At 45.8% G+C, this 17,622-nt stretch overlaps 1 protein-coding gene across 1 annotated transcript in view; it reads right to left on the reverse strand.

Moving 5' to 3' along the window:
- The window catches only part of SSH2 (slingshot protein phosphatase 2), a 105,049-nt gene that overhangs the window by 25,024 nt on the left and 62,403 nt on the right, over positions 1-17,622 (reverse strand). The window contains 3 exon segments of the mRNA XM_074890485.1: positions 1,572-1,693; positions 6,447-6,511; positions 11,283-11,386. Of these exon segments, the coding sequence (XP_074746586.1) occupies positions 1,572-1,693; positions 6,447-6,511; positions 11,283-11,386 (291 nt within the window).

Consider the following 17,622-nt stretch of genomic DNA (forward strand, 5'->3'; position numbering starts at 1 on the left):
CACAAGCCCCAACACCCCTGTCAGTCTCTGCAGTTCATGAGAAGTGGGGGAAGAGTGTGAGACTCAAGGCTTCGGAGGCTCAGCAGACATGAAGCCCTGTAAACACGCACACCTCGGAGCAACTGGTGCCCAGCACAAGCAGACACTGCGGCACACAGCTATTTCTGTTGACAACATGAGATGAGCTCATGGAAAGATGTGTTTTTAAAAGGCTTCCCAAGGTGGCCAGGGTATTTTTAGTGATACTGTTCAGCAAGCGCTTATCAGAGACCATAGCAACAAGTCTACATTGAGTTATAAATACCAAGTGGGCTAGGGGAGGGTGTATCAGACTGACCATCCAGAACCTAAGTAACTCTGGCAGAAAGCTAAAATGACCCTGCTACGTTATTAGAGACTGAATACCAGTGAGCTCTCAGTTATCAAAGGTGGCTGTGCTGGTGTATCACAGCCAACAGCAAGCTCCAAGCTCACAGCAACCTGTGCAAGGACAAGTTATTCTTACACTACCACAAGAGCATCTCTGAGCTACAGCTGTGCACACATGCACAGGAATTGAGCCAGGAGCCAGGGACAGCATCAAGCTGGTCCCACTTTTTAGCAGACATCACTTGAGCTAAGCTCCTAAATCAAGCCACTCAAAATTAAGCATGGTGGCTGTTGTGATCAGCAGGCTGTTTGGAAGGTCATTTCTTAGCCAAACAGTTCAAAAAGGTTTTCTAGTGACTCTGCTAACTACCTGAAAGTAACTTCTACCAACTAGGGTCAGCAGCAAGACTCATTCCTGTAGCAGTTGTGTATGAAACCTTTCAAAATGGTTTGAATATCCAGGTTTTTCTTTCCCTGCATAGGCCAAGACTTACTTGTGTTAGACTACCAAGACTACCACGTGCCTCCATGCCCTCTCCGAAGTGCCTAAAATCGAAGCTTCTGCCTGTGAAGCCACTGGGGGTGCTGCCTCCTGGCTTACAGTCACTCCAGCAGCAAAAGCTGCTTCCTAGCCACATTCTGTGGCCTTTCAGAGAGGTCAGGAGGAATTTAAATGAATGAAGCAAAAGCACTAAACCCCGATGACACACTGGTGTCTGGGGGGAGCACATGTTGTGTAAGATCTGCCATCAGCGACCCTGACCTTCCTACCAGGCCCTCTGTGCCATGACTTTGGAAAGGGGCTGCCTGACAGTCACCTTCTTATTAGCTGCTCTCTTGAACCCTGACGTCCAGCTTCTCTAATTGCAGCTTTTTCTTTTTATGCATGTGACTTGTCCCTGTCTCTGGTGTGCAGATGCAGGGCTTAGGGACCATTCAGAGACGCTTAAGGGCACTTAACGTCTTCACATAACCCTGAGGCTCAAAGGAATGGAGGAAATGCTGACCTGCACTGTTGCCTTCCCATCTGCCCCCTCGTTTCAAGAAATAAAAGGGGAATTCTGGATCTCAAGAAAGGTGTTACGCTAGAAAATCTGAAGCAATCTATCCCCAGAAAGCATAGACACCAGACAGTGACTTCTACACTTGATTTGACATGTGGGTGAACTCAAGGACTTCCCCCACCTGGACACTGTGAGTACCTGTCATTGGAAGAGAAATCCATTCCTAGGACAATGCTCTCTTCAGTGTCTTGTCTGCCGTTGGTGGACACTACCACCATGTATCTAGTGCGGTTCTGGTAGGTACTTTCCAGTCTTACAGCCTAAAGAAAGGAAGGGGAGAGATCAGCAGTGCAGCCAGCAAAACACACACTATTACCTTTACAAGCCACTTTTTCATGCTGAGTGAGAGGCGCAGAAGCAGTGATGCAGTTTGCACTAGTACGGATGGCCTGTACTTCTCAGCTGGGTCACCAGCAGAAGAGGGAGAAGCAACTTACTCTCTCCCACAGTGCTTTCCTCAACAGCCTGGATGTTCCTGGTGCCTTCTGTACACAGGTCTGCTCTGTCCCACCAAGGCTGCATTTAAACAGCAGCCTACAAGGTTGGCTGCCACAGTCCTCCGACCGGTCCCGGCCTAGTGAGCTTCACGGAGCATTATGCGTTCAGCAAGACAGATGGGTGTTGAATGTGTTCTTTACCTCTCAGAGGAATCAGTCCAAAGAGCTAGATCTTTCCTTTAAACTGCTGTGTGCTACAACGAGACTCTTTCCACAAACTTCCTGGGCAGCTAGAACCTAACTGATATGTGGTTTCCTGCTGGTCCTTTGAATTTCTTCTAGCAACCTCCCCAGTGCAGAAGCAACCCTTTCAGCTGACAGGAAAAGATTTCCCTGTTACTAAAGTGCACCCATGTCTGGATTCGGATTGCTCAGAAAACATGAGGTCATTGTGCTTCAGTGCTCCTACCACAACCATGTGCACCCCACTGGCAAAAGAGAGATCTAGCAGGACTGGAGGATGCTCGAATTTCACCCCAAACTCCCCCAAGTCAAACACTACTGACAGCATTCAGAAAGTGGCCGTGCAGTGAAGTTGTGATCATCAGACCAACACTGAAGCTCCTCAAAGGCTACACTGAAGAGTAATCCTCCTCCATAAGCCATGATGAATCTAGAACTCTATGCCCACGGAAGTGAGCCCAGCGCTTTAGGTTTTGCCTATAAACATATGCAGCAGGCAGCCTTTACTTGCAACGCTTTTTGCACCCTGTTCCAAGCCATTTGCAGTTAATTTTAGTCACAGGATCCCAACTAGAGAAATTAAGACATCCCTAGAAAGGAAGTGACTTAATTGTGTATACTGAATCTTAACTTTGGACAGCCTAATCCAACCGTAAGATGCTGTCTGGCTTCAATGTTTACCTTACTGTTAAACTGCTTCTTGAACTTTGAGCAGGGCCTACAGAGAGCAGACACAGGCAAGAAGGAGCTGTCACAGCCCAGCCTTGCCCCATGCTGCGGACAGACACCTGCCTGCTACAACGGGACCCAGTTGCCAAATTCCTCGTGACCCAATGGTTGAAGCTCGAAGCAGTGTTTGACGTCCTTCACAAACTGAACCTGATTTCTTCAAACACCAGCAGGCCTCCTGAGCCATTGCTTGTGTAGACACTTCTTGGAGGCCTGCAGGAGTTCATGGCTCAGAGAGCCCAGTTTAAACAGTGATTTTATCCTCAAAAAAGCTCACAAAATAACTATTGTGTGGGGTCTCTCAGGAATAGGGTGCTTTTCCCAATACGCTCCTTTAGTTCTTTCTAACTTGGTCTTGAGGCCAGAATGGCACCTCCTAGCTCAGAGGAAGCCCCCTCCAACCTCCTCACACCTTACCTGTCCACCATACAGTAAGTCTCAGCCACAACATGTGGCAGAGTCTACAACAAAGGTTAAAATAGCGCACAGCAGCTAAAACAGAGCTTGCTATTTCACCAGAGTGCTCTATCGCAGGAGACTATGCTGAGAGTGGCAGGGAAAGCTTCCCCGTGGCGTTGCAGGGAGCAGCAGCTCTAGTGATGGGGGCGGAATAGCAAGTGCAGGCAGGAGACTGTGTTGACTGTGTCTTCTAGACTTGTCCAATGGGACTGAAGACTAACAGAAACTACCCAGATGCTGATGCCAGCAGACAGACATGCTCTGTACAGCGAGAGACTGTGCCCCACCCTATCTCTTTAGGATAAGTCATGCTAAAACCGGCCTTATTTTCCTTCTTGCTCCTCAGGTCACTGGGATTCCTTTGCAAACACAGAAGATCAAAGTGGTCAGTCCTTCAAGGTGTGAATTCTGCCCAAGACAGCTGCTTCTACAACTAACCACTTGTAGCAAAACAGAAAGGGTGCTCTTCAACCTAGAAGAGCAAGCAATCACCAAGATCTTGGTAGTTAAAGTCATTATCTACATTAAGAACTAAACCTCAAACAGAAACACAGACTTGCCTAAAACGAGAACAGGCGGACAACAGCTGCCCCATGTTCAGAGCATCCACACATGAGTTCTGCTCTGCTTCTCCTGAGGACAGTCCAGCAGCAAAAGGATTAACATAATCTAACTTACTTTGCTAAACCAATTTGGCTAGCAGTAATGGGAAGTGTGGTCTTAATGCAAGACCCTTTAGAACAGGGCTAGACAAACAGCGGACCAAAGATCACGTGGGTTCAAGTCAGTGGGGTGGGATTTTCAGAGGGCCAATTAAGAGAAACAGGGCATGACTTACTGTGGCTCTCTAGATTCAACACTTACAGCCTTACCACAAAGCAAAGAACCATGATTGGAGCAGATAATGTGTTTTGCTAAATTTACTAGAATAATAAAATAGCAAACTTGACACTGTAAACCAGCCAACCTCAAAAGTTACTATTAGAGCTCCAACATGCCCACCAAATCACAAATTAGTCTCTAACCTTTTCATTAAGCACTAGTTCATATGCTCACCCGACAGTAGGAGCACACCAAGTAAGTGGCTGATGCCTTTTAAATGAAGGTATTTGAAATCCCAGTCAATCTAGGGAGGATGGCTTAGCTTCAGGGACTGTGATGAGATGAAAAGTTCTTTCTCAACAGCTCATCTACATAGAGCTAGCTTTCTCCTTAATTTGGAAAGGTTATTTATAATCTGTTCATGAACAAGTCATCCCCTGTACTCCTTTCAGGGCCAGCAACATTTTTCTTAGTTTTAGGCTCACCTAAACACAAGCCAACTTTTATCTTCTACTGCATTTGTGTTTCATCAGAAGTACGACGTGGTATTTTACCAGCCCTTCTGAACAGCACGTTCCAAGTAGTAAGTTCATACTGACCTTTCATCTTTTTCATGCCACATGATAGTAGGTGTTTCACACAAGAACACATTTCTCATTGGGATATTTGATTTGAAGACCAAAAAAAGTGCCCAACTCTCTGAAGTCTTCTTTTATTACTGAACACATGTCAGTGAACAAGTCCCCACCCTGCTAAGCTACAGGAATACGTTCAATCAGTTTGTACTCTTAACTCATTTTCCTCCTTCCTACTGATCTTACACTGGTACCATTGCTCTAATCCTGCTCTCATGGAAGGCTAAAAAATTCTGCTCCAACAGAAACAAGAGTTGTTCCAAATTTTAAGTGTAGGTTTATAGAGGATTAGATTCCTCTGCTGCCCTCTGAGCTGTGAAGTCTGCCCTCCGAATGACAGCAGCCAACATGAGAATAGAATGCATTCCTCTCAGTACTGTTTATATTTCAAATCTCATTTGTATCTACTATTTTATGAGAGAGTCTATTGCAGCTCTGCACACTCTTCATTCGTCAAGAATCAATTAAATTCAAGTAGACTATCGAACTTAACCTCATGCAAGATTTCAGCATTCCAAATGTAGCCCCAAACAAAAGGGTTTATGTCTCAGCCCACAAAGTCCTTATTCAGCTGTTAAGGCTAATTTGTCCCAAATCACACAATGTAGCTAGTGATATTGCTGAACAATGACTTGTTCAATAGCTTCCAATGTTCTAACCCTGGCTCAGATTTGGAAAAGCACTGAGAACCCCCATTCCCATCACTTTCACTGAAATTTTAGTGACAGCAAGGTGTGCCTGACAAAGTTTAGGAGTAGGTCCTTTAGTTTGCTTACAAAGATTTCTTAGGGCAAATTATTTTTGGTGGTCATTTTTAAAATTAAAGCATTCCATAGTAATCTTGGCTATTCCCTAGCTATACTCATACAATCAGTCTCTCTCCAGCACAGCTCAGGAGGATTCAGCAAACCAGAGGTGCCAGAACAACACTTCTGACGCTGGCAGTCCTACTTTGGGCATACGTTGCTAAGATGCACCAAGACAACACAGGAAAGAAACTTCAGGCTACTGAGTGATGAGAGATGCAGATACACTGCAGTCATGCCTGACCTTGTAGAGCACTTCAACATGTCCTAGTCAAATTCCTCACTGCTCCTCTTTGGCTTCTGGAGGTCTTTAGGACTGCATATCAATGCTATAAACAGCAATGCCTAATTTTCATCATATCACTATAGGAGGCAACAAACCAGAAAAGCAGAAAGACAAGGTTCAATATAGGTGCATAGCTACATGGGGATCCTACATGCTCCTTCCCGATAAGCCATGGCCTTTGGGGATGCAACAAGTTACGAGAGCTGAGTGAGGAACACAACTGAGCTAACGTGGAAGGGCGGGTGTTCACGCTGGTCAGCAGAAGTCACCTACTCTTGATTTAAATAGGATACCAAGCTGATTTACCCAGCTTCTCTGTTACAGTACTTTTTGAGAGCGTAAATGCTCACTATTTGGTTCACACAAAGGCAGTCTTCTAGCCATACAATTTGTCTCACTGAACAACCAAATAAGCAGGCCTTTCATAATTAGCTGCTTTTCTACCTTTGTGGTTGCAAAGATGACTCCCCAAACCCGCTGATGAAACCACTCACACATAGACACACCACCGCTTTCGTGAGTTACACAGGTGTATTTGTCAAGTGGAACTTAACCTTTACATTCATTAACAGCAGATAAGCAAAAAGCCAGCCTACCAGTCTGATGTTGTCTTCTGGGCGGAGCAGTATGAACATGGCCTGCAGGTGTTGCTGGAGATCCCCTGCAGGCAAGAGGGAAAGGTGAACGCACAAAAATAGTTTTAAATCACATGCAAGTTCCTGGCTGTCCAGCCAGAGCAAATGTCCACCAAGAAACCTGACACGTCACCGTGACTGCTGTCACTTCCCCCTACAAAACTCCATCTCTTAGTCAGCTGCTCTTTGCTCCGTGTGCTCACCTGCTCCTGCTTTACCATGCTCTCTCCTGCTAAATCCTGTTATCTTTTTCACAGAAATAAGAAGTTTCAGTACTCTTTTGTTCCTTTAAAGGACAAGGCAAACTAGGTATAAATGGACCCCACCCCATGGTTCACAATCTCATTCTACCACGTGCTTCAAACTAGCAATCTGTCTTTTCTTTTACACCAACTTACTACTTAGTGCATAACTACTATCTAGACAAAAGCATCCCCTTTGAAGTGAGATTTAGTCCCATCTCAGAGCAGCACATGCCCACGTACACTTATGTACCAACCCCACCCAAACATGGCTAAGAACTGCCACCTGAAAAACCAAGCACCTAGAATTTTTCCTGGAAATGCTTGCCATGCTTTTACTGGTGAGGCTGAGGAAAACTGAAAGGGGGGGGGGGGGGGGGGAAATCACAGTCATGCAGTAACTTTAAAGTCTTCTTAAAAAGAGCTGAGTGTCCCAGGTTCCTAAAGCATCAAGCACTGGAAAAACAAGTGAGATGCGTTTCTGTTGGTACTGCTGCACTGAGTTCTCAGCACTACTCCCTGGCCCACAGAGAACCAAGAGTTTCCCTGCTAAGCAAGCACATTACCTTCCGAGTGTCAGTAAACAGTAACACCTCCAGCTATGGGCTGTTTTTTTCAATCATTACCTGGAAAATGAATCTGCATTCCCAGAAAGGAGAGTGCAAGGCTGCCAGGTGGGTGGCACAGAATGGCAAGAAGAGGAGCCTTTACTCTTCCACCCTCTCCCACTCCCACACGGACGGGAAGCTGAGTTTAGGCAACACTGCAGGGAAGAGCATGAATGCTGCAGCAAATACTCAGCGTGAGAGACTACGACAGCATTTTCTAGGAAGGTTGACCAGCCTTCCTGACCTCCCTTTCTAATTCATCGGTGGTGCTAGAATCCATGTTACTTCAAGGACTTTTAGAAATAAGGAAACCTTGGACATGGAGCAGCATCCAGAGTACCACAAAGAGGAAGGGGAAGTAAGGAAATGCTGCCCTGTGAGAGCATGGTACCTAGTTTCTAAATGATTTTTATAACTGGCGGAACAGCAGTGCTGAAGGGCTGCTGCAGCCTCTCTCCTAGTGGGACGGAGGCACGCTTGTGTGGAGTGGGCTATGCAGGACACAGCATTCCCTGCTCTCGTCTTCCTTCCTCCTTGAAACACATTTCAGCAGATGGAGAATGAGTCAATGCCCTGGGACTGCATTTTTAACTAAGGGTGGGAAAAGATGAGGCACTCTGCAGTGCTGGGGAAGTCACATACAAAGTACGAGCGGCGACAGGCACCTGCAGCTACTTCCTGCCCAAGGACACTGTTCCCAGTGCTGGAGCGGCTGGCACATACCTCCCCCTAAAGAGCAATTATTTAGGGAGATAGGTAACACAGGAAAGGCCAGCTCATCCATCGGATGCTTGTCCTCCCAGGGGGTCAGTGGGAGACAGGATTTCCCCACATCAACACCAGTGCAAAATCCTGACAATGCTGCCCAGTTCCACCGAGTTTCAGCTGCTAGCGCGGTGGGAACTGCTGAGAACTGTCACCTCAACAGGCAAAGGTCCCTCTGCTTCACGTGGCACCTCCTGCCTGCAGCCTGGAAGAGCCCAGCAAGTATTTGACTCACGAGGCATTCACATGCCTTAGGCAGCTTGAAATGAAAGATGCTTCACCTGAGTTTTTCCCTCCCCAAAATGTAACAGTACCCACCTACTGCTGCCAGTAATTAATTCACCATCAGGAAACAGTTTAAGAGCTGAAGTTTCCAGAGTTTAAAAGACACCCCCAGGACTACTGGATTATCTCAATACATAAAAAAGAGAGGAAGTTTTAAAGACAACCCTTTCTGCAAAGCTCAGTCAAGGAGCTCCATCATCTCTCATCCTCAGAAAGTTTATTGCACTCCTCCCTGTTCCGCAGCCTGCCCTGCCAGCCTTGGGGGCTCCAGAGCTAGAAAGTAAAGTATTGCTTCCTTAGCCAGCTTTAACTGACTTGCAGCATTTTCAGCCCCAAACACACAAGGCATTTTGTAAGCTTCCTGGATTAAGAAAAAGCAAAGGAAAGGTTTGAACATGCCAGAATTAGCACAAAGATATCACATCCTGCCCTATGAAGAGCTGTCGCTTTGCTGGCATTCGTGACATGACTGCTGCTTCCTATCACATTGTCCAGCAAAGAGCAGACGCTTTTGTTTCCGTCAGAGCTGGCAGGCTAGGTTCAAAGCATCAGCTAGGGTGGGATCTTCAAAGTGATTTACAGTATCCCAGAGATGGCAAAAGCCCCAGGGAAGTTACATCCTTTTCTGGCCTCCTTCAGAGTGCAAAAGCAAGCCCACCAGCCTACAGAACGCAGCCTGTTTGCCAGGTGGCACAGGGCACAGGACCGCCCAGGGAGAGGAACGTGGACAGCTGGTACCGTATCTAGTCAATCTGCCAACTAGTGATTTCCATCGCTAAAGATGATTAAAGAAATAGGTGTGAGCATTAATTATTTCCTGTTACGCATTTACTCTCTATGATGGATTCTAGCACCTCTGATGAATTAGAAAGGCAGGTCAGGAAGGTTAGTCAACCCTCCTAGAAAATGCTCTTGTAGCCACCTGAAACACTATTGCATCCATAGGCAGCAACTTCATACTGGAAAGTTATGTCCACTCTCCATCCCCCTTCTAATTTTGTGTGCCAGAGATAAGTCATGACACACACAGAGGAATGAAAGTTGAGTGCAGATTATCAGAGTCCAAGAAAGGAGACAGTTTGCCACATGCTCTGCCAGTTGACTGCCAATGGCTGGTTCAGCTCTCAGAGTCACTCTCTACATCACTGCTTTAATTTTGGTGGCACAGATGTTTTGCTCAGGAAGGTTACACCACTGATTCCCTTAGTGCCTTGGTCCGATGGCATACGCTGTATGTTAACAAAGTTCACAGAAAAGAAAGATGGTGCAACACTCATACAAAGGTCTCTTTTCAGTGAAATCTCCTAACACCATAAAAAAATACTACACCATTCACATCCCTTGACAAGCAGGGAAACTGAGGAAAGGACACGTACTGATGCCTCGTTAAATCTCACCCCGTACATTGCAGAGACGGGAATAAAAAGAGTCTTCTAAGAACAAAAATCCCATCCCTTAGGCAAGCCAGCCTCTCCAGTACAAAACACCTTGTTGTAAGCAATTACAACACACCGGATTTGCTTTCTTGGCAACATGGCTTCTAAAAGCTCTGGGCTGATTAGACGAGTGACTATTTTCCACCGAGGTCTCCAGACCTCATGCTGTAGCAAGTAGATAGATGAGGCAATAAGAGAGACTCAAATCCCAAGGAAAACCATGCAGCAGGTCTCCTCTGCAAGGTAAAGCCAAGACAGCAACTACCGGGGCTTCTATTACACAGAGGACTTTGGAGAGATTAAAAACCGAGACAGGTCAAGATACATTTTAAAAGACTGCTAACTCTATTTGCACACTGAACAGGATTTCACTTCAGTTTCAAGCACAAAATCCAGCTTTAAATTAGGTATCAGAACAATTTATTTTCATTTGGCAACCGGTAATTAATGCATCTCAAACCAATTTGGGCAGTGCTTGTACTAGGCCTAAGTGGAAGTATGTAATTAACTGCTTTTTGACTTAAAGGTGTCTGTAAACAGATTTTTGAGGTGGACCAATCATCAGGTAGGTAACTCTGCCAGATGTAGAGCTGGATGACAGTCTGATGGTATCAAAGTACAAAGAAATCTACACCTGGAACCAAACCAAATCACCTTCTGGTGGTCACTTTTCTGACAAAGAAAGTTGACTCCAGCCTCTGTTTCTGTCTCTGTCCCATATGCAAAAGTCTGAAGGTCTCAATGTTGTTTTTTCCTGCTGATTGCTTAACGGAAGGGAAAAACCCCACACTATCTGATCCCTGTAAAACACCATCAGTGAATAAGCACCATACACACAATGAAAAACAACATACCCTGAAATGTTTGAGTTTCATTATTCAAACAAAGAGTCAAAGCAAAAACACAAATCAAACTTTCAGCAGATAAAGGGTGTGGAATTATGACTGACTGCATATTATTCAGTCTGCTCACACGTCTGAAAAGTCACACTGACTTTACTCAGAGGCTTCCTCACCTCCACGCAGAGGTAAGTCTCCTCCCTTTCTTCCATCATAACCGGTTACTTTAAGATCAGGAAAAACAATTACTCATCCTGTATGATAATCTCAAGTTTCTCAGTTCAATGCATGAAGGTTTTGATGGCAATCCTCCAGCTCCTCTCTCATACAAAAATCACAGGATGATATTACGGGGGGCAGTTGTTCTCAAGTCTCCGTGATGTCATGACTGCTGCCCTGACGTCACTCATTTGTTTGATATTGCAGGATGAACAAGAGAGTACTGAAACCTTTTTTTTCTACCAGCATTCAATATCACAGTCTTGAGACTGGCAAGTCTAGCTTTAACACGCACCTGGTGTAAACAGAAATGTGTGTTATCTGGTGAGAACCAACTCAAGAAAGGCAGACCCAGAAACAAAAGTGAGCAGACAGGCCTCAGCCGTTGGATGCAACACATTACCTGCATGCTTGTTGCGCCTGTGACTGATCCTGGGAGTAGATGACCCATTTCCCCGTGGCAGGAAGAGAGCTGCACCTTTCACAGTGAGGAAGCTTTCGCTGATGCTGCAAGGGGAGAGACAAATGGTGAACAAGAAAAACTCTGTATTATCTTTAAAAGGAGAAAAGCAATGGAACAAGAGAGATTTAAGGCACTGAACGCGTGCTCTGTTTTGCAGGGATGCGATTTAGACCAAATTACTTTGTTGGTAAAGAACTTCCCCCCCCCTCCATGTAAGTACTGCAAACACTCGAAGTATAACTGAGAACAACATGAACAGAGAAACCCTGAAAAGCAGAACACATGTCTGGTGCCGTTCTGCCTGCAGAGGTGGAACCTGAGCAGGCAGAGGGGATTAACCTATGGCTATATTTTTGATTTGAAAGTCAAGATGAGAGATCCACATTTCTAAATGGCGATTAATACAGCAAGCCCACGCATCTCTCTAATTACAGACTCTGTTAACCCTGTGCTTTGTGGTTCAGACACAGCTGATGCCCTGCAGAAACAAATGTCTCCCTTCAGCAGTTAGCCAAAAGAAAATTAGTGTACATAACAGATTAAGAAATCATGAAACTACTGTCTATGAGTTGTATGATAATTAACTCTCAAAGACTTATAAATTAAAAGCAAAACTGTAATGCTGTTCAATTCAGACATCACTTACTGCCTTAATTTTGCCCCTTCTGAAGTCACATGAGGAGAGAGGTTTGTGGAAAGGGGCAATAAAGAGCTCTCAAGTTCTGTGGAACAGCTGATATTTTAAGCACGTCTTCCAGTAGTTTTCTTAGAGAAGCTGTGGCTCATGGAAAAAGCAAGACACACTACAGATTTTGCAACTAAGCCATCCTGTTGCATAGTTAAGGGTTCCTGCTTTTCTCAGAATAAGATAGTCATACAGGCTTTGAAGAAAGCCAGAAACAATTCTACAGTCAACAGGATGGTTGATGAATATGATAAGACAGGATGGGAGAGTCCCTGGCAGCATGCATCCCAGCAGCTCCGTGCCTTGAAGAAGACATTGGCTTGCTCTCTTCAACTGAACAAGAGACTAGGAACTTCTTAGTTCCTTTCTCTGGTTAAGCAAATAACAAAACTAATTTATTCCCTTCCTTTAAGAGATGAGGACCGGGAAATAATAAGAGTAAAAAACCCCGCCATATATTTGAAGAAATTCCATGTTACAAAATGCAGGTGAAGGCTAGAACATGCCAAGTCACCTCCCTTCACAGCTACTTCTGCTCTGCCAAATAAGCAAGGGCTAACTGCTGCCCGCAGCCCCTACTCCAGGGGCACCTTGCAGTAGCTACTCAAAGGCAGGCATACACCTAAGCATGACTGAAACAGCATCAGAGAAAGCAGCTGTGACCAAGAACCAGAACACGGCATGGCATGAGCCTGTGATCTTCTCGTTTCATGATCTGAGGTTGACTGCTTCAGCAATAGGCTTTACTGACTACGTTTTTATAGTTACAAGAATTACAAAAGCTTGTGCTAAAGCTGGATTTCCCCCTAACCTCAAGCACATTTCTGGGCACTTCTCAATTTTCCTGTTGGGGATATCAATAAAATCAAATTTTCGGAGCTCCAGCAAAGCAGACGCACACTCAGAAAGACCTTTTTTAAAGCCTGTAGCACATCCCAATGTTACGCACTGTCTGTCGTAACCCCAGTACTTCTCCTTACTGACAAAGTTTCTCCCAGGACTATTTTCTAAAATTAAACCAGATGTCAAACATGCACTGGATGTTTCAGTAAAACCAGAATTTTTAAAAGGAAAAAATCACTCATCCCAAATTAAAATGGATCAGAGATCTTTACCTATGCTGAAGTTTAAAACAAAACAAAAAATAAAATTCAAATTCACTGGGCACACTGAGCACAGATGTTTCCTCAGACTCTTCTCATAAAAAAATTTGACTGAGCCTTTCTAGCTTCTGGTGACAAATAGATCCTCTGAAAGCCCTCAAGCTACACAGTTTATCAAAGCCTAAACTAGAGAAACACTGAGTTATCCTGAAGCCACTAACTTTAAAAACAGTAAATAAGAGTAATTAAAAAAAAAAAAAATCCTTCTCCCTCACTTATCTTGAACATGTTTCGATTCAGACACTTCTGCTTTCAGGCTCGCACCCACAATGGGAGTGGGACAAGAGAGCATGCCCTGCTTTGCTGAGCCTCTTCAGGAAACAAGACAAGATGCAGAAAGTGTGAGAAGACATCCTCTCCATTCTGCTCCTCCCATTAACATTCGTTTGCCTCTGTGGTGAGATTGTAAAGCTGCACACCAGGAGAAAGAATGCAGCAGTCACAGCCAGTTTTCACATAGTTGATTTTATCAGGAAAGCCGACAACTAATATTAGCAATTCTTTAGCCTGTGCCTGAGGTTTCCCCAGAAGGTTGAATTAGCAACTATTTTTAGTGGATAAAGCAGCACATAGCTAGAGGGCTGAGAGGTTAAAAATCTTCTCACTTCCATTACTTTCTCTTTATCATCAGCACTCTGCTGTCAGCCACCCACCCAGAAAGGAAACATGGGCAGAACTAGAGAGATTCCCATCGGGTACATCCTTCCAGGAGGTCACCTTTTCTCCTAAGGCCATGGAGAGCCTTGTTTTGGGCCATTAGCCACAAGCAGTAAGTTTGACTTGGTAAGGCTAGGGAAAAAGAATGTAATTTCCCATACAAAGGGTCAGTTGGAACAGCAGAAGAATGTGGCAAAGCAGATTATTCTTGTAGAGCAGGGAGGTCAAGTGGGCAGGGCAGGAGCGAGTGCAGGAGACGGCCATCAGCACTGCTGGGAAAAGAGCAGATCGGCGGAGACAAGAGCCTCGTCCTTCTGCCAGTTACAGCTCCGGGGACACTCGCTGTGCGGACGAGGGCATGGCACGCGATCGGCACTCCTGGCATCACCTGCCCCAAACTCTGAACACCAGGCACATGACACATCAGTATCCAGCACAGCACCCTAGCAAAAAAACCCATAATACACACACACACAACCATGCCCTTGCTCTGAGATTCAAGCAGGAAGGAAAAATCTTGAGAGGAAATGCAGAAAGTTTATAGGAAAGTCCAAACAGCTGTAATAACAACTACCAGCGAAGCTTAACACCGTTCTTTAGGGAAATGCGGATTTTGGTGTCTGTGATGCACTACAGGGACAAAAAAAGCAATCACTGCCCTGACATCCCCTGTACCACCCACAGCTGGCTGCTCCATTTGGGTCCATCCTGCCTAGATAGCCCTAGCCGTGATCTTTCCCAAAAACCATCATATTTCAGGGCAAGACTACCTTCTGTCCCCGATATATAAGGAGCAAAGATTCCTCCTATAGGATGCTAACAGTAGGCCCCACTCTGAGATGCTTCAGAACCAGAAAAGGTAGAAAAGATGTGTGTGAAAATGGCACTTAGAGGCTCAAAACAACTCTCATGATGTGGGACTGCGCTCACCACAGCAGCAGAGCCATGCTACTATCCGCTACTGATTTTTCCTGCTGAGAGCTCAATGGCTCCCAGGCATAACCTGGGCTTTGAACTACTTCGTAAAATCTGGTTTGACAGAGCCTACTGGAGCTTCAGTGCTCTTTGAAACAATCTCCTGGAAATGGACCGGGTATTAAAACACACTAAATGTGGTTAAGGGAAAAGCTGAGTTCAGGGCAGAAGACAGGGAGCCAACTTGGCAGAGGTACCAAAGCTGAATTGTATTTTATCAGCACACCAGGCTTGTCACCAGTCCTCTGTAGTACAGAGTGGCTTTCTCCTGGAGAAGACTTACTTGGGACATATCTATGAAACAGTTATTAAAGCTATAAGCAACCCTCAACACTACAGCTGTGAAAAAAGCAGCTTCTGTTCCAAGTTTAGCCCATTCACCTTGGAAGTGAAGTAGCAACCTTAAGGCCACCAGTGATGTGCTATTTGTAATTCACTGCTCACTGGGAAGAGAACCAACATAAGCGGTAAGCGGAAGACTTAAGCAACTCCTACAGAAATTACTACTTGTACCAATTTTTCTCCCAGGCAGAAAAGATTTTGTAGAAATTTTACAAGGCACACGATCAAAACTGTTTAAAGCCTTCTGCACAAAAAGCAGACATTCCCCTCAGAAGACCCAGTTTCTAAACATCAGTAACAGCACAGAATAGAAGTGATTCCCATTCTCCCCAACTTGCCACCCCACGGCTGGGCTCCTTGTGCACAAGGAAAACACTGCCTGGTTCATACCAAATTCTCATTATGCTACAAAATTGGGGAACCACATAAAACTTACAGGTGGCAAACAAACAGTGAATGCCTTCCCAGCTGCTACCCTGCACAACTCTGTTCATAAATTGCAAGCACAAACACCAAATAAACTGTTTTGAAGACACAAAAGAGAAAATGTTCCTAGTTTATGGACTATGCCAAAGCAACGTGATAACATGAATCATCTGACGCTTTGCCACTACCCCCTTGTACGATGCCTTCCACCTAAGGGGCTGCACCACCAGCCAGGAGGTAGGTGAGTCTGCACCACCCTCCAGTTTTCAATGAAAAATTCTTAGTCCTCCATGTATAATATTCAGAAAGGAACCATGTAGTCTTTTTTAGGAACTATTTCATAAATAAAGGAGAGAAAACCTTTTTAGAAGGAAAGCAAAGAGGCACCTGAACAGCTTCTGGCAATGTTTTATCCTAATAAGCACTTAATTAAGTTATTGCGAGCCTGAGGATGACTTTCCAGTCAGCTCTACTTACTCACTGGAGCAGCTCCTTTACAGCAGGCTCTGTCCTGTCCAGCCCAGCCCTTAATCGGGCACCTGCCAAGTAGCACAACTGACAGAGCTGGCACCATCCCCTGGAAGGTTCAGCAGGAGAAGTCCTCCCACCACATCCCCCTGCACAACGCACAGAACGGCTCAGCTCCTGTCACCTCCTCACCAGCCGTGCCCACGGCACGCACAGGCAGCAACACGGGCACCACAGGGAGGTCGCATCCTCCTGCCACCTTCTATTCCTCCTCGTCCTTAGAAGAAAGGGGGAGATTAAAAAGTGACAGGATGGGGACATGTAGATTTCAAGATACCTGACATTTGAATAAAAGTCTATTACCTGTATTATTTACAGAAATACAAACATAATTTCTCTGTCAGCCTCAGGTACCTATTAACCAGAACCCTGGAACAGCATCCTAACAGCTATAGCTCAGCACCAGGAGGCTGCACTGGGATTTCAACGCCAAGCCCGGCTCCAGCTGTGGCTCCCCATGTGACAAGAGTGTTGTGCAGTAACCACGGAGGCTTCCAACTCCTGAGCAAAAGGAGGTTTTCCTAAAGGGTTTCTCTTGGGACACAACCACCATCCAGCACAAGCTTTGCAAACACAAGCAGCTGCCCAGCAGGACTGTGCAGAGCCAGGAAGGGCTTTGAGCTTCCAACCCATCTGCAGGACGTACCCTTCCCTTCCAGCAGCCTGCTAGACCAAAAGCAAACAAAAGAAAAGCAGAAACACTGACCTAAAGCAGGCAGACAAGTCTGACAGTAAGGAATGACAAGTTAACGCTGGTGTTGACCAACCGGGAGCATTCAGCAGCCCAAGCCCTGAAAATGGGAAGTGTCAATGCAGACATCTGTACTAAAGCGCTGGGGATTTCAGCTGGGATTTCAGCTCTACCAAACGCTGCTCACGTGTGCAGTGAAAGGCAGCCCCCGTCTGAAGAGCCAGCAGCTAAACAGGCGTAGGACAGGGAACAGACACACTGCAGAAGGGTGTCTACCAGGAAGTGAAGAAAAATCTTGCATGCCCGGCTCCTTTCCCTTGGTTTGAAGCCAGGTTGCTCCCTCAGGAGCCCCCCGACATTTTGCTCTAACATGAGCAGCCGGAGTGTGCTGCAGGGGGGGAAGTACACATCTCTGCATTGCACATCTCATCTGCTGCCAGTTCAGCTCTATCATCCTCCTTTAATCCATAGGCTGCAAAACACAAACCCAAAAAAAAGACCAAAATTCAGATGCTGGCAGGAATGGCATAACAGGCGTCAATACTTAGCTCATTCCCGAGGCCACTGGAGCCAGGCGTGAAGGGAGGGCAGCCGGGGACACGAGAGCAAGCTCTTGCAGCACGCCAGGACTCACCCTGCAAGAGCAGCAATTCCAACTGCAGCTTGCTGTGCCTGGTGTGGAAAAAGTTACAGGAGAGCAGGCCAAGCAGCCTGCTGTTTTTCTCAGCACCTCAAGCCATTTCCCTCCCTCTGCAGGCAGGCCTGGGGCACAGCATCACGCCTCCTCCAGGACAGCTCTTGACACCAGCCTCC

This window comes from Strix uralensis, chromosome 20, assembly GCF_047716275.1.
Source record: "Strix uralensis isolate ZFMK-TIS-50842 chromosome 20, bStrUra1, whole genome shotgun sequence".
In the NCBI taxonomy this organism is placed as follows: domain Eukaryota; kingdom Metazoa; phylum Chordata; class Aves; order Strigiformes; family Strigidae; genus Strix; species Strix uralensis.